Source organism: Corvus cornix, chromosome 13 (assembly GCF_000738735.6).
Source record: "Corvus cornix cornix isolate S_Up_H32 chromosome 13, ASM73873v5, whole genome shotgun sequence".
NCBI lineage: Eukaryota > Metazoa > Chordata > Aves > Passeriformes > Corvidae > Corvus > Corvus cornix.
Window position 1 is genome coordinate 7,133,013 of NC_046343.1, and position 27,040 is coordinate 7,160,052.

Here is a 27,040-nt window from a genome sequence, read left to right on the forward strand (position 1 = left end):
CCTCTGTTCCTCCTGCTTGTAATGAAGGAGCCATCTCCTATGGCCACAGTTCATGAAACAATCCTCACTGCAGAGAAGCAGTAATTTATGAGATCCTTTGGGTCAGACTGCTTGATTTTTCTAACATGTAAGGTGCTTGGTAGGATCTCTGTCACTGCAACTTGAGCCCATAGGATGGCACATCAGATCATCCTAACAGCCCCTGTCTGCACCAGCTCCACTTTTAATTCATCCTTCTCTATCAAAGGTGACCAGAAGTACCCAGTACTCCAGGTGAGGTCAAACCTAGACCTCACACAGGGCATTAATAGTTCTGGTCTGTGCTGGTCTGGACTTGCCTGGTCCAGGCAAGATAGCTTTGGATAATATTAGCCTTTTCCCAGCCACAACATACTGAGAGCTTGGAGTCATCCTCTGACCAATCTAGGCACCTACGTCTTTCTACACTTCTAGCATTTCTCACCAAGATACACCCTGCTGTTCCAGACATTGGGTCATCAGCAAATTTTGTTAACAAACTGTTATTTTTGGGTTGGACTGACTAATAAAAATATTAGATACTTCTAGCAACAAGAAAAAACTGTGGGAGCTACTTTTACTACTTCCACCCGGCCCAAAGATTTCCCCATCAATTAACACCTTCTCACTTTCCCTTTGGCCATTTACTTATTTCAAAAATCCTATTCTAAACTTCATCTTGTACAGATTTAATTGCTAATTAAATTACTGATTTCCCACTATCAAATAGTTTCCACAGTCCTGAAAGGGGAAATGTCCCTGCTGGGGGAGGTCAGGTGTCCTGTCCTATTGCTGGGCATTAGCTACATTTGGATGTCTATTGCATTTTGTCCCATTAGTAGATTTACTGCAATTATTCTTTGCATTGAAACCTGTTCTGGCTGCTGATGGGATGCTAACCCCACCTCCCTATTCCTTCTTAAAGTAGGTACACCAGACTCTTTGCAAAACGGTACCATTCCCCACTCCAGAGGAATATGACCAAATACTTGCCCTTGGCCCTGTGATTTTTAGGGCTAAGTCTTGCACTTTGTGGTATTTTCCTGTCCTTACTCAACCTTTCACAGCACCTTTAGCAAGTTGCAGTGACCTGACCTTCTCAGCCAGGGACAAGCTGGCAGCTGGGAAAAGCCAACTTATTTTGCTAAGCATCCCTCAAAGAGAGGGCTTGGCAGAGCTGGGAATGACAGATCCAGCCCCACACTCCCTCTCTCTGCTGCCGACATTCCAGTCCCTGCGTGGCCTGGCAGATGAGGGCCAGGAGAAATGTTTGACTGTTCTAGGCCCTTCAGTTTTGTAGCCATAATTTCTCCAGTGGGACTCTGAAGGAAACTGGTCCCACTGGGTTTTCTGTTTTGATGATCAGTATTTTTGTTTGGGTGTGTTTTTGTGTTTAGAGGTGGACCCAAACTGAGCCCCGTATGAAGGAACACATGCCACAGCTTGGGCCCATCTCTAGTGCAATATCTTTTTATTTGTAGGTTATATTTTACTCTACAGCTGTTACATTGTTATCAGAACCAGTATATGCACAATCCTACTGCCAGTCACTATTTCATACGTGTATCCCAGAAACTATTGCAGCGCTCTGGTGTCTATTTCCACATTTAAGGTGTTTCTCAGACTGATGTGTGCACAGGTTTTAATCCTTTTGTCCTTCTCAGTTTGAGTGTGTTATTTTCTTAAGCGCGAGTGTCACGTTTAGTGTTTGTTTGTGTTGCGTTAAGAAATCTAGAGCACAGCGGACTTTACTAGTAGGTAAATTGTCTCTGTTCACCTGCCAAGGGGACTGTGACAGGGTCCCATGGGGATGGGGGGCAGAAGTGCAGTGCAGATGTGCAGCCAGAGGAAGTCAGCCAGAAGTGAAAAGCAGCTCTTGTCTTTCTTCCCAGTCAGGGCTCTGGGCTGAGGGAGAGGCAGCGCCACAAATAAAGGGCACTGGGCTGTTAGGGCTTGCCTGTGGGGAAGCCCCAGGTCTGTGCAAAGCTGGCAGATCTGGGGAAGGGAATTTCACAGAGTGCTAAGGAGGCAAACCCCCTGTTCCAATGTGCAAGTGCAAGGAACAGCCCTGGTTGGGCTCCGTGCTTAGCTCAGGTTCCAGGATGACCAGGGAGCCTGGATACAGCCTGTCTGTGTCCCACTTAGAGAACACAAAGGTTGCCCTTTGGTAGCCCTCAGCAACGTCTTGGCATCCTTTGCCTCAGGTGGTTGCCCAGGCAGAGAGCAGCCAGGGCAGCTGCAGGTCCTCCCTGAGCACTGGGCAGCTCCAGAGCCACACAGGTCATTCCTGCAGCAGATCCCAGCCCTGCCTGCAGGCTGAGTGGCCAGTGCTGACTGTAACAGTGGAGGCACCATGTCACCTGCAGGACTTGCCCAAAGCAGGCCAGATATTGCTAAGAGTAAGATTTCATGGGCCAGCACATGGGTTGCTGGGCTCCCAGCATAGTTCCCATGTTTCACCCAGAGATCTGAGGTCCCTGGGAAATGCCAAGGTGGATCTAGTTGGCTGTGGCAAAGACAGGGGAACTGCTCCAGCAGCACTTTGGAGTGATGACTCTTGCCTGAGGTGCAAGAAGGCAAGGAAGCCAGCTTGTGCTTGCAGGCCTCTAGCGTCCCATCACTCCTCTTCCTTACTCCTTCATGGATTCATTGTACCAGAACTGTAAATCTTGCCCAAAGTGTGCCCTCTCCCCATCCTGCTGTGCTGGCTTGCTGGCATCACACTGTTCCTCTGCAGCCTTTCTGAACAGCAGCAGCACCTATCTCCATGCTCTCTGTCAAAATCAGCATGAGGGCAAAGGAGAAAGCAGAGTTCAGACTAAGGTACCAAAGAGTTAACATTTTTCTAGGTTTACAGTTGTATTTGTAGAATTTGTACTATGTCACATTTATAGCCATGAGATATTATTTTTATGCTGTAAACTTTTACAAATACATTTTTAAAGAAAGAGTTTAAAAATAAAGGTGTTTTTCATTTTGCAAAGTTCCATCTCTTCCTTTATTTGCCTGCTTTTGGTTGCTCCTGCTCAGATGGGGCTGGGAATACAGCTTAACCCTGTGGTGGGTGAAGGCTAAGCATGTTAATACGCTGTGCATGACCCCAGTGCTTAGTGAAAGCCAAGCTGGGAGCCAGGCAGGGAGAAGCACTGCAAGGAGCAGCTGAGCCCAGAGACAGGGTAAGGAAAAGGGTCAAGATCTGCCCCATCTCTCTGGTAGCTGTGCAGCTTGTGGGTTATATGGCAGGTGGGTAGAGGGAAGGACACCAGGAATTGTTCCTATGTATAACCCCACTGCCTGGGGTTTGGGCCAGCAGTCCCAGCTAAGGACTTGACTCCTTGGAGCATTGTTGGGTCTGTGCTCAGATTGGGGTGGGGAAGCAGGAGAAATGACAAACTGAACAGTGGCTGGGCTGAAGGAGATGGCAGATGCCGCAGCACTGATTTTTCCATGTAGTTCAATAGCTCAGGGCAGTGGGAGGGCCTGGAGATAGCAATAGGGCAGGGCACCAGCAGGAGCCACGCTGCAGCACACAGGGCTCCTCACATCCAGCTCTCCTCCCTTCCCTCTAGGATAAGGAATTTGCTGATACCCTCAAAAGATGCAACTCCAAAATCCTGGCTCCCCGCCCCACCACTCCCTCAGATCCACATGTCACTCTGCTCCCCTCACCTTTCCCCAGTCACCTTTCTGAGGCACTGAGGTCCCCCAGCCGCATGAGAGACAGGCACCTCCTGAGTGTTGCTCAAAGTTTTCTCCTCTCTCTAGCTCAAATTTAACTCTTCCTCCAAAATCCACCCCAAGCTGCAGAGTAGAGATGTTTGCATCTGCTCTGAGCCACATGCTTGGAAAGCTCAGGGTTGCTGCAAGGAGGGGTTTTGGACAGAGGTTCAAACATATCAGTGTTGATCCTGTTTTCTAGCTACGTGGTGCAGCCCCCACTGGCAACAGTCGTGCCTTCCTCAGCTCCTGCAAACTCCCTGTGTACCCAGAGGTCCAAGGCATGGAGTGCAGCAGCAGGCAGGTCCAAGTTCCAGCAAGGCTCCCCTTTCCAGCACGGCCTGTCCTGGGTTACTGCCTTCGCTCATTTTTCCAGAGTGGAGGTTTGCAGTCTCCCTGACCAGCTCGGGCTGATTCTCCCCAGATATCTCTGAGTCACCTGGCACAGCTCAGTCAGGGCATTTTTCTCCAGAAGCTGAATCAGCAGGGAGAAAAAAAAAATCCCCTTTTCTCCAGAGAGGCTGGGGGGAAGCAGAGAGGGGGAACTGATAGACCTCAGCCCTGAACCCTGCAGGCTCCCACTGCCTGATCCTTGCCTAGCAGACCTTTTGCATCTCAGGATGTGCAGGAGTGGGGTCATGGGGCTGGAAATGAGCAGGCCAACATGGGGACCCCCAGTAGGGCACCTTCCCCACCCCAAAACAAGTCTTCTCTCCAGTGATGAGACAGACACCCCGTGGAAGAGCTCAGGAAAGCAGAGGCACTCATACTGCAGTGACAAACCCCAGCCTGCTGCAGCCAGGGTTTGTAGCTGTGGGGGTACCCACAGCTCAGTACCAACAGGACACAGGTGTTCCACGTGTGTCCCCAAGCTGCTGCAGGGCTGCTCAGGCAAGCATGGCACCATGGCCAGCTGTGCTCAGTGGGCCCCATAGGGCTCCCAGCCTGGGGAACAAGCCTGAGCTCCCAATGCTCCCAACCAGGGCTCACGGCAGCCTCCATTCCCCCTTCCACAGCCAGTCTACAGCCTACCAGGCACTGAGCAAGTCTCATCCCATCTTTCACAACCGTCAGGGCCTCCACAAATGTTCCTGGGCTTCAAGTGGTTCAAAGTAAGGCTGCAGCTCCTCCAAGAGCATCCCTGCCCCGTGCTCAGAACTGCATGGGTGCGTGAGTTCCAGCAGCATTCCTGTGGCTGAGCTGCTTGCACACAAGATTTGGGGTGCAGCCTTCAGGAGGAAGAGAAGGACACAAAAGAGGGAGGGACCCCATGTTTGTCCCAGTGAGCATCCCCAGGTGTGCCCAGTCCAGGCTGGGGACCCAAGTGTCCAGGCTGTCACCTGGGGATCACTGCCATCTGAGATGCTCTGCAAGGGGTCCCCTCAGTGAGAAGAAGGAGGGCTGAGAGATTGTTTCCCTTCTCTCTCTTAGACCTGTCTGGTTTAATACTTATTCACATTGGTGAGTCAGTTCTCTCTGAGCTGGCATTTGTTCCTGGAAACAAAACAAATAAAAAAGACTTAAAAAGAAGAAGGAGGGAAACAAACATCCTTTAAAAAGCCCCTTTGGCTCAAAAGGAGGAAAGAATAATCAAGCAGACATCTCCTGTGGCCCAGCTGCTTGACAGCTCCCCAGCTCTGGGCAGGAGCCTGCCAGAGCACCATGCTGCCTCTAATTCCTGTTCTTCTCCCCTGCATCCTGCCAGGAAAAACTGCTGAGGGGAAACGTTCCTTGGCCAAAAGCTGCCTTTCCTTCTCTCTGGACTCCCTCTTGCTCTCCAGCCATCCTTCTGGCCAAAACCAAGAGCTCTCTCCACGTTCCCATGACTCTTAGTCATCTCCAGCACAGTCAGCCGTGCTCTCATCTCCTGGCCCCAAGGACCTTGTCTTGCTGGTACCTCTCTAACTGCCCCCTTTGGAGAAGCCCATTCCCCTCCAGGCTGTGGAGGCTTTCAGGGCATTGCAGGTGCAGATTCAACAGCTACCTCTGTGCAGGTATTTTAGCACATCCCTTCTCTTTCTGCCCATGGTTTGTCATGGTGTTCCTGTCACCTCCCTGCTGTTGGGGCTGCATCTGGGGCAGTTGGCAGAGCCCCCAGCTGCACCTTCCTCCCCTGTGCTTCCTTCCCAGTGCTGTCAGGTGGTGGCTGTCACTTCCCACCCCAGAGCTGCTGTGAACAGCCCTGAACTTCTGCTGCAGCGTGAGGTGAGACAGAGCAGAGAGCCAGGGGCCACCCTGTGTCTGACTGGACCCACTAATCCTGCTGGCTTGAGTGTCCCTGGGAGAACTGGTTTGCTTCAAGCCTTCTCTCACCCCTGTTTTGGAAGGGCCACTGTCCAGTGGAGGGTTAACAAAGTGTCTAATTTATTAATTACTAACACTGCTAATTAGCTAACTGCCTAATTGCTGCTTCAAGGTGCCTGCCAGGTTGTCAATTACAGAGCAGCTCCAAGCAGCCTCCCCACCAGCAAGGCAGGATGGCTGGGTGGGACGGGCTCCAGGGGAGGAAGGGTCTGTGCTTTTGCCCTGGGGCTGCCTGGTGGTGACAGGGTCACTGTGAGCCCCAGGCTTGGAGGTACAGGGACAGAAGAGAGCCAGGGTCCCCATGTGTCCCCCAGCCCAGCCAGGAGCCAGAAGGGGTCTGCATGCTGGACTCCCAACATGTCTCCCTGGCAGGGAGGGTAGCGAAGCTAGCATGGGGCTTGGGGGTGATCCTGTGTGGCCACAGGACCCCTCTCTGCACCTGGGATCACACTTTTGGTTAACACAAAATAATATGGCATCTTCGCAGGCCTTTTCCCACCTGCCCTGGGCTGAATTGCCTTTGTGGGCCTCTTGTGAGGGAGTCTGCCATGTTCTGTGAGGGTCCTCAGGTCCCAAAGCCAGCAAGAGCTGCTGGGCCTGAGGTAAATCTTGTCCTGCTGAAGTAAAATGGAATTCACTGCCAGCAAGTGTGCGGACACTTTGTGTTCCCAAGCAAGACAAAAGTGTGTAAATGTCCCTGGGGACTGGAGTGGCAGAAGCCAGAGAACAGGATTATCCCAAACCCCTGCATGGTGCAGTGGCCCCTGCCAGCCCTGGGGACTGGTCTGGGGCTGGACTCCTCTCTGAGACCTGAGGGGGACCCCCACCAGCAGGGGGACCGTGCAGCAGGGTGTGTGCATGGCTCCACCTCTGCCGTGGGGCTTGCCACTGGTGACGTGACAAAGCATGGCCTGTTTTTTTCCCCCGTTTCAAAAACAAACAAAATAGGGAATTTGTTAACTTGTGGTCAGCTCAGAAAGGAGAAGCTCCCGACAAGGGAGCACTGGGGACGGTGCCCACTAGAAGAGGCACCCACTGCTCGAGAGGATCCTTCAGCTGCATCAGCTCCAGGCTGGGGACACCACGGTCCCTGGGGACATGGGTCCTGCTCTCCTCCTGCTGCTCGCCGCAGCTGGCTTCTGGCATGGTAAGTGTACTGACTCCCAAAGCCCCACATCACTCTAGGGGAATTTTAGGATGTGGTGAGGGTTTCCTGGGTGCCTGGTATGAGTGCTCCATTCCTCCTCAGGTGAGGAGGGGTCATGGCCTTGGCGGGATGGGGCTGTGCTGAAGCTGGACTAACAGGCACGCAGCTCCTGGAGGTGGAGGGCAAAGCTGAGCTCACAGCCATGTGTCCCAAAAGGCTGCTATGGGCTGGGATGGTCCCTGTTTCTGGAGGCTGCTGCATGAATTGGACACTGCTGTGAGCACGTTCAAGGATCCTTGGCATGGGTAGGGAGAATGTGTCTGCTCTGTGGCACTGCAGGGAAGAGACACCAGCACTGGAACTCAGTGCAGACTTGGCTGTAGCAGCTTTCTGCAGGTCATCCAGAGCTGGCTGCAATTAGAGAGGGAGGGTAGTGGTGGAAAGAGGGTGTGCTGCTGGTCTGTGTTGGCTCTGGTGCCTGGCTTGCTCTTGGCTGCCTGCAGCCCTGCCAAGGTAAGGCCAAGGAGGATGGAGAGGTGCACTTTAGCATAGGCAGAGCCTTGGCTGTGGGGAGATGGGAGAGGGAAACTTCGCATTCCTCGGATCTGGAGAGCGTTTACAATGAAGGAATGGTTCAGCAGCAACTGTGTCCTGAGGGAAGCTGTCTCCTAAATAACACTTTGCTCAAATGAGGAAGGAGTTGGAGATGTTTGGTCTGTAAGTAAAGGAGTCAGAAAATCAGCTGCATTGGCACCTTCCAAAGGACCTCATGCCCAGCTGGAGTATCTGAGGATTGCTGGATTCTGATGGTGCTGGTACACACAACAGGGCTGTAGAGCCAGGATGTGATTGAAACAGAACTCAGGCAGCCAAGAAGGGAAAGCTGAACACGCCTGCTTTTTGAGGCTGCAGAGATGGCCAGGAGGTGATAACCCACCAACCTCAAAAAAGAGTCACTAAGCCATTTTTGAGGTTTACAACCAAAGAGGTGGAAACCAGTATTACTAATCTGGCATTTTGAAGTGCTGGGAACCTCTCAGGTCCTGTGTGGCACTTGCCTTAATTTTCCTTTTGAGCATGCTTGGGGGCACAATGAGACTGTGGTGTGAAGTCCTCCCTGGAAGGGGGCAGCCTGTGGGGAAAGCATTCAGCATGGGACAGGTGGGCAGCAAATCCTTCTTGAGCCACTGCAGTGCTCGTGTTTTCAGCCCAGGAAATTTGCATCCCTCTCGCTTATTGTTTCACTTCAAGTGACATTTGAAACATGTTGAGCAGAATTTTCTAGTTCTGCTGTGCTGGGAATGGGTTGTGAAGGCTGCAGGGTATTTAATTCCTTGTGGTTTTTAAAGATAATAGGGACTAGGCAAGTCTAATACAGATCCATGAGAGATTGTAACAATAGCTGTCAGGATCTCTCCAAAGGTTCCTTGAGCCACTGGCCAATGCAGGTCTGCAGCTGTGACATCTTCATGAGGCACTGTCTGCCATGTCAGGCTGTAGGACACACATTAGTGTGAGTACCAGCACTGCTGGCCATTTGCAGCACAAAGCTGCATCATGCCAGGGCTCTACAAAGTAACCAACCTCCAGCTGGAGTCAGAGCCTGACTTCCTTCTCCTACCTCTTGGATTGCAAGTGCATCTTCCGTGAGCACCCAGGGCTGATGTAATGTGATTGTTGTGACTTGATAAGGGGCTCAGATCAAGCAGAGGAAATGTTTTAAACCAAATCATCTTGTATCTGTATTCTTGGCCATCTTGAGATGTATTCCTAGGGGTTTTGTTTTCTTACTGTGGGTAAGCTAAACCTCTGAAGTAGAAGCCCCAAGCAGAGCTGTGATGAGCACATTTTTCTCTATCCCTGGTCCGCAGATATTGTAGGTGACTCCAGGGAAGGGGTCCTCAGAAATCAAACTTTTCCTTGCTATCATTGAGGGTGGGACAAAGGGAGCTCAGGTCTGGTATGGGTCCTTCTCAGGGCCAGACCTCAGCCTAGTTTTTCCCCAGGATTAACTCAAGATCCTGGGGGCTGGCTTCTGTGGTAAGGATCCTGGGCACTTCTGCCATACCAGCCTTCACTTCTCCTTCCTCACCAAACGCTCAGCAGAGGAAAGCAATGTTTTGGCTGGCATAGGAGAAGCAGGGACAGAGTCTGCAGCTGTAAGGAGAGGTCATGGTTACACAACCCAAGCGTGGTAAAACCTCTGGCCAGCAGTTACTGGCAGTGCTGCGGAAGCTGCTGGAGAGCAGAAGGGAGACATCCTTGGCCTTCGTGCAAGATTGCACAGTGGTCAGCAGGGAGAGAGCGTCCCCCTGCAGCCCTGCTTCCCCATTCTGGAGAAGGACCCACTGCTCTGACTCTTCCCCCAGCACACATGAAGGAGTGGGTGCTTGGGTGACCTTCACCTTGCCTTGTCCCGCATTTAGTGTCTCTGCCTTGTCTGTCCTCACTCCACTCGTGTGGTGGTTGTATTGCTGGTGGGAGTCTCTAGTGACAGCCTGAGGGCTTTTTCATCACCCTTCTGGAGAGCACCTACCCAGCGCCTTTTCTGCCATAGCATCTCAGTCATAACTGTAAGCTGGTGACAACAAAGATGAGATGACTCTTGTTTGTTTTATTTACTTTCCTTGTTCTCCTGCTGCGGCCAAGGACAAGTTACAACATGGTCCTTCCCCGAACAAGTTTGAATACAACTCTGAATCAAAGAGTTTGGCTCCCCATGAAATGGTGCCAAAGCCCTGGATGTGGATTGACAGCCAAAGCAGAGAGTAGGTGAGGGAAAAGGATCCAGTGACAAAGAGTTAAAGCAACAGAAATAACAAGCCCCACTAGAAAGCACAGCTTAGCAAAAAGGGAGGAATGTTTTGCCTCAGATATGTGGAAAACTCAGCTTTTTAAATTGTTCTGGGGTATATTTTTCTCCATTCTGGAAGTAAATGAGGCTTCTCCTCTTTCCATAGGAAGATAAAAGCATCAACCCCCCCCTCCCCTAAAAACCCCAAACAAACAACACAACAACAACAAACAAAGCAACACAACAGCAACAAAAAACCAGGGAGATAAAATGTCAAATATTCCATGCTCTGAAGATCCTTGTCCTCCGCCTCTCCCCACGGGGCCAGTGAGTTTGATCTAGGCCTTGTCTGAGCTCCCCCATGACAACTGTGTCATTGTTACAACCAGAATGCCCTCCGGGGTCTTGAGTCTCATATTCTCCACCCTTTGTTGCAAGGAGGGAGTCACCAGCCCAAGATGGCATAAAGGCTGCTCTTTGGGCTCTGATGTGTGCTCTGGGTGGCACAGCCCTGAGCACAGCTGGTAGCACAGGACACACAGCTGTACCTTGGGCATCGCCTTCCTCCCCAAAAGAGCTGTGATCAGGGGTGGATGACGGTGAGGGTGTGCTTCTGCTGGCTGCTACAGGGACAGCGTCCATGGCAGGAGGATCACCGCCTGCAGAGCAGTGAATTGATAAATTGCCCAGGTCCCTTATGCTCAGTATTATTTGAATGAGGGTGTGTGTCCCTTTAAGATGTGAGGACGGGTTAGAGACTGGGAAGGAAAGCAGAAGTGGGAGAATAGCCCTGGATAGGGGCTGGAGGGGGGTGCAGAGCCCCTCAAGCACAGATAGCCCTTTGCAATGTGTTTCCTGTCCTCCCTGAGGGCCTGACGTGGGGTGGCTGTACCACTTCTTCCCCAACCCCACAGCACTGATTCATTGTGCACTTCCCCCCACCCTAAATATAGGTGGTGACTCAAAGAACTTGCTGACAGGACAAAATGGGGAAAAAATATTTCCCTCTGACACCAAGGCTGGAGTAGGACCCTGGTTCCCCTTTATTCAGCCAGCAGAGAAGGCATCTTCAAAGTAGAGATGCATCAGAATTCCTGCTGGTTGTGATACCTGTGTCTGCAGGACAGGTGTGTTGTATGAACAACTGCAGCTATGGGCTTTCATCAGCTGTTCAGCTGTTCCATGCCTCAGTTTCCTCTCCCAAATGGAAATAATGCTGATTCACTTCATAATGTTTTGTTGGTGTCTTCCAGGAGAATGCAGTGTGTCACTCCATGATACACATGAGGAGGTGTCCTTCAGAATCCAGTGCTTGGCAACAAAAAGCCAGTCTTCCCAATGGATATGCACTGACCTCCTGCTCTCCAGGAGCTTCCCAAGTCTGTTCTAGCTCATCACAGCACCAATGCAACAGAGAGCCCCATCCACCAAACTTGGCTTAAACTCCACCAAATGGTGCCGTGGGCTAACCCAGTTCATAGAGCAGGTCCCGCTCTGCCACAAAAGGAAAACTATTGTAGGAAGAGGCAAAAATCAGCAGGAACAATTTCCAAGCTGGCATTTGCCCCAATCAGCTCCAGATGATTGTTTTTCCTGTCCCACTGCTCTAGATGTTCAAATGGCAGGGAAGAGGGAAGTGTGGAGGGTGGTGTTTCTTCCCTGAAATTCTTTCCTTGGAGTATAAGGCCGTAGGGGTCTGGTGGGACAGAGAATGGGTGGAGTGGTGTGAGCCAAAATGCCAGTCTGAATCCCAAGCTCAGCCTTTTCCTGATGCTGAGCTACTCCATTCTCAGCAGTGTGAACTCCAGCAGAGAATCTTTAGGGATCATTTTTGCACTCTCACTCTCTCTTTCCCTTGCAGGCTCAGCATCTCCAGTGATCAGCCCTGACCTCCCTGCTCTGGTTGTCAACACGGGTGATCCAGTCCTCTTGCACTGCTCAGGAGAGTCTGAAGTTGCATGGAATAGCAAAAAGAATACATTCAGCAACCACACCATCAGCACGCTCAGTATCCCCAAGGCCACTTACAGGAATACAGGCACCTATAGCTGTGGTTATGTCAACAGCAGTGACAAGGGCACTGCAGCCATCCACCTGTTTGTGCGAGGTAACCCTGCTTCTCCCTTCCCACATCCACTGGCAGAGCAGCCTCCTTCCAGGGAGCACGGCCACTGCACAGGTCCTTTCTGCTGTGCTGTGCTTGTGTGTGTACTTGGGGAGCAGTGCAGGCTCCTGGTGGGGCAGTGCCTCACCCACAACCACGTGAGTCCACATAAAATGGGGCCCATGACTAAAGCACTGGGCTAAAGTACAGAGCTGCATCTCGTGTATATGTGGATGTCTCCAGGATCTCTCCCTCCTCCCACTGTGGCTTCCCTTCCTGAAAAACCAGGGGTGTAAGTCTGTTCAGTGTTGTAGTGAGCAGTGAGATTTGCAAATCAGAGAACCGTATCGGCAGTACATCAGATAAGGGAGAGAGACACATGAATTACGTCCTCACAACATGACCTGAACCCCAAATATTCTTTTATCCCAGAAGAAGCTATGCTGTGATAGCTCTACCACTTGACTTCACCCCTTCCTTTGTACCAGAGGTGCTGCCCTGAGCAGGGAAGCTGGAGGCCTCATAAGTGAAACGAGCACCATGGTGAAAAGTTTAATTAGACATGTGCATACTTCTCAGCCTCTCTTATCCCTGGACATTTGTGAGCTGGTTGCTGTGATCCCCTCAAATGTCTTAGCTGGAGCTGGGTTTGTCATGTGAGTGTTTGGAGGCTGAGTCAGGCAGGCGCTGAGCAGGGCTGCCCCAGCATCGAACTCCCACTGGGCAGCAATGCTGGAGACTTGCCTTTGCTGGAATGTGTTTCTCAGCTCCAGTGCCTTTTCTGACCCCATTCACAAGCCTGTCCTGTCTCCTCCTCAGATCCCAACAACGTGTGGTACACCCCGAATTTCCGGGTCGGGGGGACTGAAGGTGGGAATGTTGATCTTCCCTGTCTCATCACGGCCCCCGAGTATGGATCCAACGTGACTCTGACAATGGATGATGCCTCTCCTCTCCCACCTGGGACCAACTACTCCTTCAGTGCTGAGAAAGGAGTAAGACTGTACAATGTGCAAAGCAAGCATAAAGGTTATTACCGATGCCAAGCACAGATAAATGGAAAAATAAAGAATTCATCAAGAATAAGACTGATTATGGAAGAAGGTAAAGAACTGAGGTTGTTGCTATCCTAAGGGCCACAAATAGCTAAGCTGGCCACAGGAAAAGCTCCTTGCCAGCGGCAGGAAAGACCTTCTGAAGGTTCTGCAGTTTCTAAAGGTTATTTAATGGAGGCCAAATTCCGTCAGCCTCTGGCTAATTGCTTCCTTCAGATGGGTTTCTATGGGTTCAGCAGTCTTCAAATCTTTGCAGACACTGTCACAGACCAGAGAAAAACGTCCACCAATCTCTCCAATGTTCTGCAAGTCCTCGGGCCCCGATGCTCCATCTGTAATCATGGGCAGAAGCTTCTCCTTCCCTTTCAACCCACAGTCCTGACTGCTGTGTTCTCCCCTTCTGTACTGCTTCCCACAGACACATGCTCAAAAGGGAGTGGAGATCACTAGGGAAGGGGAAGGCCGGGAGGAAAGAGGCTAAAGAGGATGGAAAGGAGAAGGTAGAATCATAGAATAGAGTCACAGAATAGTTTGGGTGGGAAGAGACCTTGAAATTCATCTCGTTCCAAACTCACTGCCATGGGCAGGGATGCCACCTGCTAGATCAGGTTGCTCAGGCCCCACCTAACCTGGCCTTGAACACTTCAGGATGGGGCATCCACAACTTCTCTGGGCAACCTGTGCCTCTGCCCCACCTCCGAAGGTAGCCAGCTCCTGGGGAGTCTCCAAAGCACATGGAATCACTGGACAAGCTGACACTGGATCTTTCCTTGCTTGCCTTTGTGCAGTACTGAAGAAACCTGTGTCAGTGATGATGGACCCTGCAGACCACGTGCGAATTGTGGGCGAACCTTTCAAAGTCACCTGCAGAGTGATTGCTCCTTCCCACAAGTATGACATCAGATGGGTGACAGCAGCAAAAAAAGTAAGTTGGGGTGTGGAGCTTTCCTGGAAACTGGGGGACATAGGGTGGTAAGAATTGCCTAGACCCACAGCAAAGCCTTGAACTACCCAACCAATGAGCTATTCAAGCTGTAGAGATTTGAATATCCTTTCTTTGGGATGACACAGGATTAAGAAACACCTGCCTATTGTCAGAATCGTGCTGTGAGAGAGGACACTATATTATTTCACCTCAGTTTATTGGACAAGAGCCACAGTACCTATTAAAGCAGCATTTCGCCACCCATCCCTGCCAGGGCTTATAAAGCAGCAAATATTTTCAGGACAGAGCTCTCCAGAGAAAAGATATGTGTGAAGAAAAGGAATACATCTCAAAATCTCTGTGATGCTGACTTCTAACTGCCAGATGGTTAGATGAGGTTTGCTAGAAGTCCTTATTATAACTGGTGCCTTTATTAAGGAATTGAAACAACACACAAGGTATGTTTGGATCACACAGTGTAAGGTCAAGTTGCAGTCAGAAGGCTGACAATAGCTATAACCTCACTGCTGTGGAATATCTGCCCTGGATACTTGGGTTTAGTATGACTCTGGGTCTCCTCACAGGTTGTTCTCAGTGATGAGCTCTCTAGCCCAGAGCAGGAGAGGTGTGTTTGCTCTGCCCTTTCAATGTGTGCTGTTCCCTCTCTGCCTGACAGGTCACGAGAACTAGAAAGATTGACTTTGAAAATGATAACTACATCATCAATGACACCCTGTTCGTTGAAGCCGTGACCATGGAAGACAGTGGGAAATACATCTGTATAGCCAACAATACAGTAGGATTCAGGAATGCCTCAACAATGCTTCAGGTAGTAGGTGAGTGCTTCCCCAAAAGACCAGGAAGGCTGAATCATGTGTAGCCTTGAGTATTTGCTGCTTCTGCCTCCATTCTCTTCCTAGATTTGTTGTTGAAAACACAATTCTCACTTGTGCCTGAGGGCTCACATGAGAACTATGGAGCTGCTAGAAAAGGAACTGGTTTTCCCTTCATATCTTGAGGGCCCAGAGGACATGTTTTAGAAGGAAGGGCAAGCCACATGAGCAAAGTATGGATCTTCATCTCTTCCAGTCACAGATTCACATAAGGGGCTTCAGGTCTATTACACACTTGTTTGTATCTCAAGATGGAAAATTCATCCTCACAGCTCACAGGCTGGAGTTTGCTGATGATACAAAGCTGCTGCATACCACAGCTCAGAAAGAAGGCTCAGTCTGAGTTGTTTCCAGCTGAGAAGCCAGGATTTTAGCTAAAGCATAACTGTCTTTTATGAACAATTAAGAGATACTGTTTTAGCCTCATCACTTCTTAGGATACAGCATGTAAAACCTCTTTCCCTGTGAGACTTCACTAAGATTTTCTAGCCCTCCTCAGGCAGTGTAATCCAAGGTGCCATGACAAAGAAGTCATTTAAAAGTATTCCTTTGGCAACATATCTGTGTAATATTTCATTCCCTCCTGCAGTCTCCCAGATGGGGCTGCTCTTTCCAATAATGATCCCTTTATGGAGATGGCATAAGCTTATTCCAGGTCTCTGGACACGCCTGCTGACGGTCGTGCTCTCCTCCATCCTGCAGAGAGAGGTTACGTGCACCTGATCCCAGGGCAAGCCACCAGCCAGGAGGTTGCTCTGGGCGAGAGTCTGAAGCTGCAGGTCCACATTAAGGCTTACCCAAAACTTCTCCAGTGGGTCTGGGAACACACGAATCCCTTGAAGAACTCTAAACCCACCATATTCAAGGGCCAAATGATCTCTGGAAACAACTGGTACGTGCTCTTTGTCTTCTATACTGGCTGTGGCATGTTTCCAAGAGAGCTTTCCTTGAGACAGGCAGGCCCCATTCTACAGAAAACTCTCTGGTTTCAAAGAGGGAAACTGTTCTGCATTTCTATCTTCTCTTTCCAGTATTGTTAGCAAACCACAGTATAATCAGATCAAGGGGGACACCACCCTTCTCTAACTTGGCAGCCTTCTCTTTAGACAGCCTTGTGGAAGTTAGTATCACATTTGTGATCTGGTTGTTCAAGTCTGCACTCTCCTTGCCAGAAGAAATTTCAGGAGTGGACGAACAGTACAAAAAACTTAATTCCCTCACTGCTCTGAGGTTGAGAGAGTGTGCACTGAGAGGCACTGAGAGCGCCACACCAAGAGAAGTCACAAACATTGTTATGTGAATATAACCTAACAGAGGGCACAGGTGTGCTCTTCCAAAGCCTACAGCCAGCTGAGACCAAGAGGAGACTGAAAGAAAAACATTCCATTTGTTGGGGTGTTTGGCAATTCCCCTTTCATTTTCTTAGAAACAAAAAACAATCTACAAGAGGAACTGTGCCACTTGGCAAAAATTATGGCTTTAGGGTGAACTTCTTGCACTGGGGGTTGAGAAATGGGCAGGGGGCAGAGGGGAGTGGCTACTAGGGAGCACATCTTCATGGAGTAACTCATTCTGCCAAAGGCAGAAGAACCAGCATCCCCTTATCCTTGAAAGGTAATGATTTACATGTTAAATTATTTCTGAGCATTCACCCACCTGTAGCCTTTCAGAAGTGCTGAAGTGCACTTGGTGGCAAAAGGTGTTTCCTCTAAGGAAGATTGGTCCCTCCCTGCTTCCCCTGAAGAAGCAACTAGCAGGCTCCCTGAGGGGCTGGGATTAGTGCTGGAACTGTTCACTGCTCCAGAGCACAGGAAGCAGCAGAATCTCACTGAGCAAGGCCTGTGTGTTCTTCACAGTGTTTCTCTCTGTGAGCAGGTACAACAGCACACTCTTCCTGAACCGCCTGAAGGAAGGAGAGGGAGGGTTCTACACGTTTCATGCCCTCAACAATGTGACCAATGAATCAGTTACATTCAGTATCTCTCTGAAATGTAAGTGCTTGCCCATTCTTTCACCCTGCTTGCCCCTGGGGCTGCTTCCCAGCTAGCAAAAAAAGTTGGTTGGGGTACCAGGCTGTTTCCAGCTCAGCACCCACAGGACACACAGACCCAGCCTAAACCTGCCTGTGTTTAGCACAGGGGCTCCTTCTGGTTTATTGTTGCACACATGGAAAGTAAACCAGAGCATGGGGGATGTGCTCTTCCTCTGGTCACAGCATTCACTTTTTATGTGACTTCCCCAACAGCTTCTCCAAGGGTCTGCAAAATCAAAGTGCCAGCCAATGACTCCAGCATCCTTCAGTGCATGGCCATCGGGTACCCTGCCCCACGCATCGAGTGGTACCAGTGCCCCGTTCACTCGGACAGGTGAGAACTGCCCTAGAGGTGAGAACTGACTGAGCACCTCCGAGCTGTGCCCCTGCCCTTGCTGTGCTGGCATTCGCTGAGCGTGGGCTCCCGGGCAGGCCATACAGCAGAGCCTGTCCAGTAACAGCAACAGGGATGTTGTTCTGCTGAAAAAGAGGTTCCTGGGGACTGCCTGCGAAGAGGGACCACTTTCTATTCCTAAAGTCCTGAGGTTGAAGAGATCATCCACCTGTGATTCATGTTCTCCCCATGCTTTTCTGAGGAACACGTGGATCCCTTGGAGAAATGCCCTGGTGTATGTTGCTGTAGAGGTATATCCTGGCTGGTCCAGTCATCTTTCTGGGACCTCCACAGGTCTGAGGCTCTGCAGAGCACAGGTTAACTGAGCTACAGTCATGGGAAGCAACTGCAGCTGCCTGGACAGGGCTGTTGTGTCTCAGGACCAGCCCCACTGAAGGGACTGATGGCAGAACACTGCTGAGCCACATAAAGGCAGTCAGGGCTCTGTCTGTGCAGGGCCGTGGTGTTCAGGGAGACATCTTTAACTGGGCAGAGAGTAACACACCTCACAGAGCTGCAACCCTAATTCCCTGTGTCTCCTCTGTAGTGTGACACAGGCACCCACTCAGCTGTGAGCTGCTGTGCTGCAGAGGAGCACTCATTGCCTCCTCTTGCCATCCCTGCAGGTACAGTGAGGACTACAGACTGATACGGAATGACTCCAGACCCCAGGTGGTGAATATGTTGCCCTTCCAAGAGATGGAGGTGGAGAGCACCATCCTCTTCCAGGAGCTGGGTGACAATTTCACCTTCTGCTGCATGGCCATTAACGGGGAAGGGAACACCTCTGACATGTTTCACTCACTCACCATCACCCGTAAGATACAAACTGACAGAGTTGGCAGAGTGGGGGAGAATTTGGGGACTTTGGGGTTGCGTTCTATATGTATATCCCCACTGTCTTGCAAGAGAGCTGGAACAGATTCCACAAGCCCTTTATCCTCACAGATGTGAGGCTTTGGCATTCACCAGTCCTAGGAGCCATGTGGGAATTTCTGGCTGGGTTATAGCCTGGGGCCAAAGGCTGAGCCACACCACGAACATCTCATAACTGCAGGGCTCAGCTCCAGGGCACGGTGCATCCAGCAGTTTCTCAGCCCACCAAAGTACAGGGGCTGCATCTTTTGGTGGGCCTGTTCTTGCTGCACAGATCTTGGTCACCAGTTTGTCTGAGCTGCACCTGGTGCTGGTTGTGTCGAAATTGGGGTGCATGAGGGGAACCATTGCAGCCTTGAGTTTGGCATCAAGAACTTCCCTCAGCTCGCAGCAGCTCCCAAAAGGGTGTCCTGAGGGCAGTGTTGCATACAGGGGAAGCTGAAGTGAATAGCTGGGCAAAATGCTCCCAGAGCTGGGATTGAAATAAGGATGTTTACTGATTCTCTGTTTTTTTTTTTTTCCCTCTTCCAGGGAGTGTCATGGCCCTTCCAAACAAGCTCTTCAGCCCTGTTCTGTCCACCTGCATAGGTGCATTGGTGCTGCTGCTCCTCCTACTCCTCCTCCTGCTCTACAAGTACAACCAGGTCAGACTCCCTGTTGCAGGGCAAGGGCTGCAAGGGCTGCCTGGTCTCAGAGGCCCCACAGCCTCTGCTGTCAGCCAGGGCAGGGACCATTCAGCTTGGAGGCACCAGGCAAGCTGCCTCCTTCACCTCCCCTGCCTCTCAGCTTCCCCCTGGAGTTTCCTGCTGCAGGGCAAAGCTCATGCACCCAACCCAGTGTATTAATATCTCTCCTGCCCTGGTCCTTCAGTCTGGTAGCACAGAGGTCAGTGTGGCTATTGTTTGGTGTCAGACAAAGGTGCTCACTCTGCGCTGTCAATTGCAGCTGTTTTGCTCTGGTCCCATGAATCTACGGACTGAATTAAGGGAGGAAAAAAAGTGGTTTGCAGTTTGCATCTACTTTTTGTTCTCCTCGCTGCTTTATAATAAACTGGTTTTATGGGGAAACAGGATGATGTTAGAAGAAGTTTGTTTCCAGGAAGACTTGGTCACTATTTTTATATAAGAACTTGCCCCATTTTCTCTGCAAGGCTCATTTCCAGCATTTGGAATCCTTCTCTGTTTTTTCCACAAACTGAACCAATCAGTAGCCACCTCTGCTTCATCAGTGGGTGAAAATCTGGTTTTCATCTCTCCCTTTTGGCACCCTTCCTTTGACAGCCTATCAAGGCTGAAAATTTTGCAGCTAAGTTCTGGTGCTGGTTGTCAGAAGATCCATCAGAGCCCTCTCTCAGACAAGCACCTACAGCTTAGCAGGCAGAGCTGCCTTTGGACAGTGGTCGAGAGACACAGAAAGATAGATCAATGTGTAAGCACAAATGTGAAGCAAATAGCTTTTTGGAAGGGCTTGCAAGCCCCAGAGAAGCAGGACATGGCTATAAATAACATGGTTACCTATCTCAGACAAGTACCAGCCTTCTCTGCTCAAAGACTCCTGCACTGCTTCTCTGCCTTGCCTGGTTACTTCTGCCATGACATTCTTGGAAAAGAGAAATTCTTACTTCTCTTTCTCCTTTTTTATTTTACCCCTGTAAGGGAAGTGGGGCAGGACCAGCTCCACTGTTCTGCTGTGCTCAGCAGCCAGAGGACCGAGGAAGGAGACACAGTGGGGACATCTCCCTCCAGCACCAGCTGGGCACTGTCAGCCACTGCTCTGGTGGGACGTGCTGCATCTCCCAGCTCTGCCATCCCAAATGATGGCAACAGGCTGCTTCTAGTGGCAAGAGAGCCTCCCTCAGTCATAGGGGATGACTTGGGGGGACTTCATAACTGCAAAGAGACCAGGCTGTCCAGAAAAAGCCTCTCTCACTCAGTCCAGGTTGAAAAGATACTTGATGGGCTGAAGTCTGTATCTTCCCTCTGTGCCTGCAGAGTGAGCTTGAGTGGATGCTGGGGCTGAAGAACCCTCCCAACTTGGGGAACACTGAATAACTGGAGTCTCTTCCTTACAGAAACCCAAGTACCAGGTGCGGTGGAAGATCATTGAGGCCTGTGAAGGCAATAACTACATCTTTATCGATCCCACTCAGCTGCCGTACAATGAAAAATGGGAGTTTCCCAGGAATAACCTCCAGTTTGGTAAGAAACCTTCCCTGCTTCTTGCCTTGGTGGCATGAAGCTCATCACAGAGCTGAAACGCTCCAAGGGTCAGAGCCAAAGCTCTGGGCAATATCCAAAACTACACCCAGACATTCTGGCAGCATCCTAAACCAGGCCTTGCTGCCCCCTTCCACGCAGGGTGGCAAGTGGTAGGGTGTAGGCTCCCTCCCTCCTCCTTTGCTCCAAGGAAGGCTGCAGGGATCATGTCCCTCCTCTTGCATGTGGAGTCATTCCTAAGGCACAGAGCTGGTGAGGCGAAGTTTGGAGATGGCCTCTTACTCACCATCTTTGCTCACAGTAGAGTTCCCCACAGATGTTTGCCGGCTCCTGACTAAGGGATATGTCATCTTGTGTGAGCCCAGCAGGAATCCCCATCCTCAAGGCTGCATGTAGGACAACTGCTCAGTCTTTTTCTATAACATATCTTAAAAGCCCTTTTTTCTTCTCTCTGCAGGAAAAACTCTTGGAGCAGGAGCCTTTGGAAAAGTGGTAGAAGCCACAGCTTTTGGGCTGGGCAAAGAAGATTCAGTGCTCAAAGTGGCTGTGAAGATGCTAAAGTGTAAGCACAGAGCAACTTGCAAGGGCTGAAATCCTCCATCTGGGCAGGATGTAGTGTGTGTTCAACACATGTTGGTGCTCCCAGGCTGCCACAGCTATGTTTTAAAGATGTTTCTATGCCAAGTACCAGGTGCTGGAATCACATTACTGTCGTTTTTGTGGACAGGGGAGGCCAGAGGCACAGTTAGAGGATGCAGTTTTCACTCGAAGTGTGTCTCCTCCTTTTGTTCCATAACTCTGTCAACATCTTTCTCTGTCCTCTCCCTTAATCTCCTCCTTGTCCCTCCCTCACTCCTTCACACAGTCCTTCTCTCACCTTGCAGCATCAGCAGACACGGACGAGCAGGAGGCTCTCATGTCTGAGCTGAAGATCATGAGTCACTTGGGACACCACGAGAACATTGTTAACCTGCTGGGAGCATGTACCTGTGGAGGTAGGATCCCCCAGCCCTGCTGCCCCCCCAGACCCCTGCCATGGCCCCTCCTCTGAGGCGCAGCGTGAGCTGTGTGGATTCTGCTGCCCTCCCAGGGAAAGCAATCCCAGGACAGGTCACAGTAACATCGCTCCCTAATGAACCCTTTCTGCTGCTCTGCCAGGCCCAATCCTTGTCATCACCGAGTACTGTCGCTATGGAGACCTGCTGAATTTCCTGCGGAAGAAGGCTGAATCCATAATTATCCAGGATTCTGCCCTGGACACCTCTTTAGACAGTGCTGCTGATTACAAAAACATTGAGCTAGAGAAAAAATACATCCGCAGGTAGGAGCAGAGCTCGGGTGGCTGCAGGGCTGAGCAATGCTGGGCCTGGGTACTCGTTGGGAGAAGCATGCAGAGCACTGTGCTGGGGAGAGATCAAGGTCGATGCCAGGATGTAAAAGCCACTGGGGTTGTATGTGTTCAGAGCTGGTTATAGTTGCAAGTTTTTCGAAGACTTTGACAGCAGTCATTGAATATCCCGCAATAAATCCAGGTTTCAGCCCAGTCTGTCCTTCCACAATTCAGAACCAAAACTTTAGCTTCCTGCACTATTGGGCACATGGGTTTTCTAGGATGAAGCTGACTGCTCCCCATCAGCCAAGAACTTAAAAAAAGGGGAGCAGTCCTTGGAGCCCCATAACACAGGGGGCCCAGGTCCCCTTTCTGAATCAGCTTCCACATTACCTTTGCCTTTAAGCCTTTAAGTCACCTTCTGCAGGCAGGGAAGTGGTTTCTCCTCTTGGTGGAGATGGAGCAGGGCAGAAGGTACTGCTGGAGGGTTCTAACAGTCTGCCCCCCTCTCTGATGCTTCTCACTCAGTGACAGTGGCTTCTCAAGCCAGGGTTTGGAAACATATGTTGAAATGAGGCCTGTGCCATCATCATCATCTTCAGCAGCATCAGATTCTGCGCAAGCCAGGGGTGAGTCAAAGGCTTATTTCTGGGATTTCATGATTTCTTTCTTTTGGCCATCCTGTCTGGTTTAGCTCTGGGAATCACAGCACACCACAGTTTGTGTTACTCGCCAGCTTTGCAGCAAGTCTAAATCTCTGCTTTGAATTTCAGGGAGAAGCTCAGAGGAAGAAGATGAAGCCAGGGAGGATCTCCGTCCCCTCAATCTCTCTGACCTGCTACAGTTCTCCAGCCAGGTGGCCCAGGGCATGGCATTCCTCGCATCAAAGAATGTGAGTGCCAAGAGAACCACTGTCCCCAGCACACCACGTGGGAAACACCAGTCCAGCCAAGCAGGAGCCACCCATCCTGGCTGCAGAAGGCTTGGGATGTCTTTGGATGGGGTAGCCAAGCTCAAGCAAGCTGCTGCTGGAAATGGGCCTCTCTGCTCTGTCTGTTGGGTCCAGACAGGCTGGGCCCTGGTGTCTGGTGTTCCTGTCAGAGCCTTTGTCTTCCACGGCCGTCATGGCAGGGCAGTGTTACAGAGGGAACCCAGGGCTGTGCTTCATGCTGGTCTCAACATTTTCTCCCCTGCTTTTACACGAGGTCAGGAACCTTGTTGTGAAGCTTTCTCGCTTTGGCAGCGTCCCTGCTGCCCCAGGGACAAGGAACTGAAAGTGGCCGTTGAGCTGTCTGCCAGAGCTGGCTCAGGCTGTCAGTCACACTGTGTCTGTTTCAGAGATGAGGACACAGTGTCAACAGCCCAAGCTTCTGAGCCTCCTCCTGTGGGGAAGATGACAGCCCCGTGAGTGATTAAAGGAGGGGGCATGAAATGTCGCAGTGTCTTAACACCACAAATGAAGTGCTTGAAAAAGAGCCCGTGGCTTGTACATGACCTGGTGCCTCAGACAGGGGCTCTTCAAGCAGTACCTGTTTCCCTTGCCCCTACAAGCATTGTTTTGGTGGCAGGCCTGGGCTGTAGGGAATTTTTTGGGACTGCTGGGGGCCAGTGGCTGGGTCTCAGTTGTGCTCTCTTCTCCCCAGTGCATCCACCGTGACTTAGCAGCCAGGAACGTGCTCATATCAGATGGACGTGTAGCCAAGATCTGTGACTTTGGCCTGGCCCGGGACATCATGAATGACTCCAATTATGTTGTGAAAGGCAATGTAAGTAATTAAAATGGGCACAAGAGAAGGTACAAGGGTAGGGGGGCTGGAGCATGAAGGACAGACAGGGTGCAGCATAAGCTGCCAGTGTGTCCCAGTCTGCAGGACTCTCTGCTCTTCCAGGCTCGCCTGCCCGTGAAATGGATGGCCCCAGAGAGCATCTTTGACTGCATTTACACAGTGCAGAGTGATGTGTGGTCTTATGGCATCCTGCTCTGGGAGATCTTCTCCCTCGGTAAGAAAGACGCGAGCTTGCAAACCTCTTTTGTTTTCCATGGCTCACTACTGGCCTAATGTGTCTGCAGAAAAAATTTCCAAGAAAGGAGGAAGGCTGACCAAAATCTAGGTTTATCAGGGCTATAAAACACTGTGTTGTGTTTTCAGAGGGAGCATTTAAGACGAAGAATCCCACATCATTTTCTCTAACTCAGCTCCCTGGGTAACAGTGGCTCAGGCAATGCTCCAGGCTGCCTCTTCCCACCCTCAAGGCTGGAGTATTGAACACTGTGGTCTGAGAGCCACCTCTGCTTCTGTTCCTGTCACAGGGAAGAGCCCGTATCCTGGCATGGTGGTGAACAGCAAGTTCTACAGCATGGTGAAGCAGGGGTACCAGATGGCCAGGCCTGACTTCGCTCCCTTGGAAATGTGAGTGGATGTGCTGAGATTCACACAGCAGTGACCGCGTGGCTGGAGCTGCCTCATGGCAACAGGCAGGAACACGACACAGGGACCTTGTCCACAGCTCTGCCTGCTGTTCCCAAGTGTCTGCCTTGAGGTTAAGGCTGGATCCTACCAGGCTGCTCCTTGCTCCTGTAGGAAAACAAGCCCTGGGGCAGTCTATCCACTATCTCCTCTTTATGGGCAGGAGGATGAGAGCGCTCACATTACATGTCTACATTCCTGAACTTGGTGGGGTTTTCTTCTCTATTTCGTTAGCTGCTTTTGGCTCTATGATTATGAGAAGACAAGCCTGAGTAGGCTAGAGGAGGGTAATGAGTGTAAGCCTGAAGTCTTGGTGGCAAGCTCCTTGTTGATTAGTTTGCTCCATCCACTCCAGTGGTCACCACTCCCTGGAGCAGTGCACATGCACTCACCATGGGTTCTACGGAGGAAGACAAGGGACTGCTCAGTACCGTGTCCCTGACATACAGAGTGCTGCAGGGAAGAGCCTGGGGTTGCAGACCCTCCAGCAGCACCATGCAACCAGCTTGTCCCTGTCTGGCCCTGCAGGTACAGCATCATGCAGGCGTGCTGGAGCCTGGAGCCCACACGGAGACCCACCTTCGACCAGATAGGCTGCTTCATCCAGAAAGAGCTGGAGGTGCATAAAGAGCGGGTGAGGACCTCTGGAGAGGAGAAGGGGGAGGACATGAACACAGCTTCTGAACAAGTTTTGTGTCATATCCCTTACCATTAGCTGATGGGAGCAGTGTAGTGTTGGTGCAAAGTGCAGAGAGGCATCCAGCTGAAGGGCTGACTCCCCACCATAACCAGAGAGGGCTGGACAAAGCAGTGACAGGCAGTGATATACTACCAGCACAGCACCCTGCCCCATGGCCCTGGACTTGCTGCGCATCCCCTCAGGACTAGCTGTCCACCAAAGCATAGGCACGAGCCTGCCCTGCCTGTTAGTCACACCCTGTGGGCACAGCAAAGGGTGGTAATGTGGAGTGAGCACATCCCCATCTGGTCACCTGCACGGCAACAGGGGTCATACACCATCAAAGGGACCAAAACACACTCAGGGTGTTGTGCTTCTTCCTTTTCCTTCAAGGACTACACCAACCTCCCTTCCAGTGCTGAGGAAGACAGTGGCTGCGACACCTCCGGCTGCTGTGAGGAGTCCTGCGAGCAAGAGGAGAGTGGGCAGCCCCTCCTCAAGGGCAACAACTACCAGTTCTGTTAGATGGGACCTTCACCCTGGGGTTGATCCTTGTCCTGGCTCCACAGAGCTCACCCTAGGACACAGACACCTTCTGCTTTGGCCTTCTCTGTGCTTTCTGAAGTGTGAGTGTTGCCAACTCTCTCACCAAAAGGAGAGCAAAGGAGTCACTGTGGGGTCCCTGAAGTCTTATCTCACACATAGCATAGAGCTGTCAGGATAGTAACAGGCTCCATCTCTACAAGGTACACAGAGATCCCCAGCACCTGCCTCCCCATGCCCCAGAGAAGGCTGTGGGAGTTTGGGTTTTGAGTTTTTTAAAAAATACTAGTCACAGCCAAGTAAGACAGTTCCAAGTGTCACTCACATTACATTACATTACTGAACCCTTGTGTTTTATAAGCACATCTTGAAATAGGTCTTGGCACTGGAACTACTCCACACACTCTTTTTCTTGGTGGTCCTGCTCTCTTCCCTTTGTCAGTCTGACCCTGGACATTGCAGTGTGTTTAGATATAGGTAAAGCTTCTACATAGCATTAAATATGCATTAACCCCTACACTTCCTCGTGCAACCCACTTCGCTGCAGCTGATGCACCTGCAGGGAGTGTTTGGGTGAAGTGAGCCACAGAGCCAACCCCAGGGTTATGTGAACTTGTGGCCCAGTAATGGGACAGAGGGACAGTACTTTCTCAGGTAAAATACAGCAGAAACCAGTGCTCTGCCATGAGAACACTGAACACAACCCCAATCCAGGAAAGAATGGCAGCTTAAAGAGGTCTGGAAATGATCAGTATTACACATATCCTACAGAACTTCTGAGTTACTGAACATGTAGCAATCACTGCCTTTGTCACTATTACAGACTTGTACTAAATTTCCTAAATGTACTTTTATTAGTACAACTGAGGTGATTTTTTTCATAAGCTAGGGCCTAATGCCCTTCAACTTATTTCTCAGCTAGCTCTTGCTCAGGTTTACTACTGCCCTGGCCATCCAGTCCTGCGTACCTACCAGAAGTAGCTAAAGAACCTTCTTAGCTTCACCTGACTCGGTGGGTAAAAGATCTCCATTCCAGGTACAGGCAAACTGCAACTGACGGCTCAGGGAAACTACAGCTGCACCACAGGTGGCCTTTGTCACACTGTGAGCAATTACACTGTGGGCCATTTCTGATCCTTTTAAACCTGGTTTTATGCTAACACCAAGTGATTCATTCCTCCTTACTAAATGAGAAGCTAACATAACTCTTATCTGTCAGCATTATAAAAAATAAAATAAGATGTTTAACAAAATGAGTCTCTTCCAGGGCTCTAAGGACTGTTCTCAGAGGGGAAGAGCTCAGAGCATGGGTGATGCACTGGCCTACCCACTCACCCTGCAACTCTGTTCCTCAGTACCAGCTCTCAAAACCACTCATTCTTGTGAAAAACTTATTAAAAGCAAGGTTTTAAAGCTCTGAAGTAGACCCTGTGCATGGATATAATGGAATGTAATTTCAGTTGTGATGATGGGACACCTGACAAGTCACCATGTGGCACATGGCAGCAGTCTCTGGGGGAAGTGTAATGCCAGGGTAAATGCAGA

The 27,040-nt window shown here is 50.7% G+C and overlaps 1 protein-coding gene across 1 annotated transcript; it reads left to right on the plus strand.

The window, feature by feature from the left end:
* The first annotated feature begins 6,991 nt into the window (after positions 1–6,991).
* Positions 6,992–26,916, plus strand: CSF1R (colony stimulating factor 1 receptor). Its single transcript, XM_010399764.4, has 21 exons — positions 6,992–7,186; positions 11,842–12,087; positions 12,904–13,188; positions 13,928–14,064; positions 14,741–14,900; positions 15,660–15,849; positions 16,833–16,948; positions 17,203–17,323; positions 18,010–18,200; positions 18,791–18,903; positions 20,331–20,457; positions 20,933–21,037; positions 21,360–21,470; positions 21,634–21,796; positions 22,334–22,434; positions 22,579–22,697; positions 23,449–23,571; positions 23,695–23,806; positions 24,117–24,216; positions 24,802–24,907; positions 25,346–26,916. Exons 1-21 carry the CDS (start codon positions 7,138–7,140, stop codon positions 25,475–25,477), a joined length of 2,907 nt encoding a protein of 968 aa, XP_010398066.3. The 5' UTR covers positions 6,992–7,137; the 3' UTR covers positions 25,478–26,916.
* The last annotated feature ends 124 nt before the right edge of the window (positions 26,917–27,040 follow it).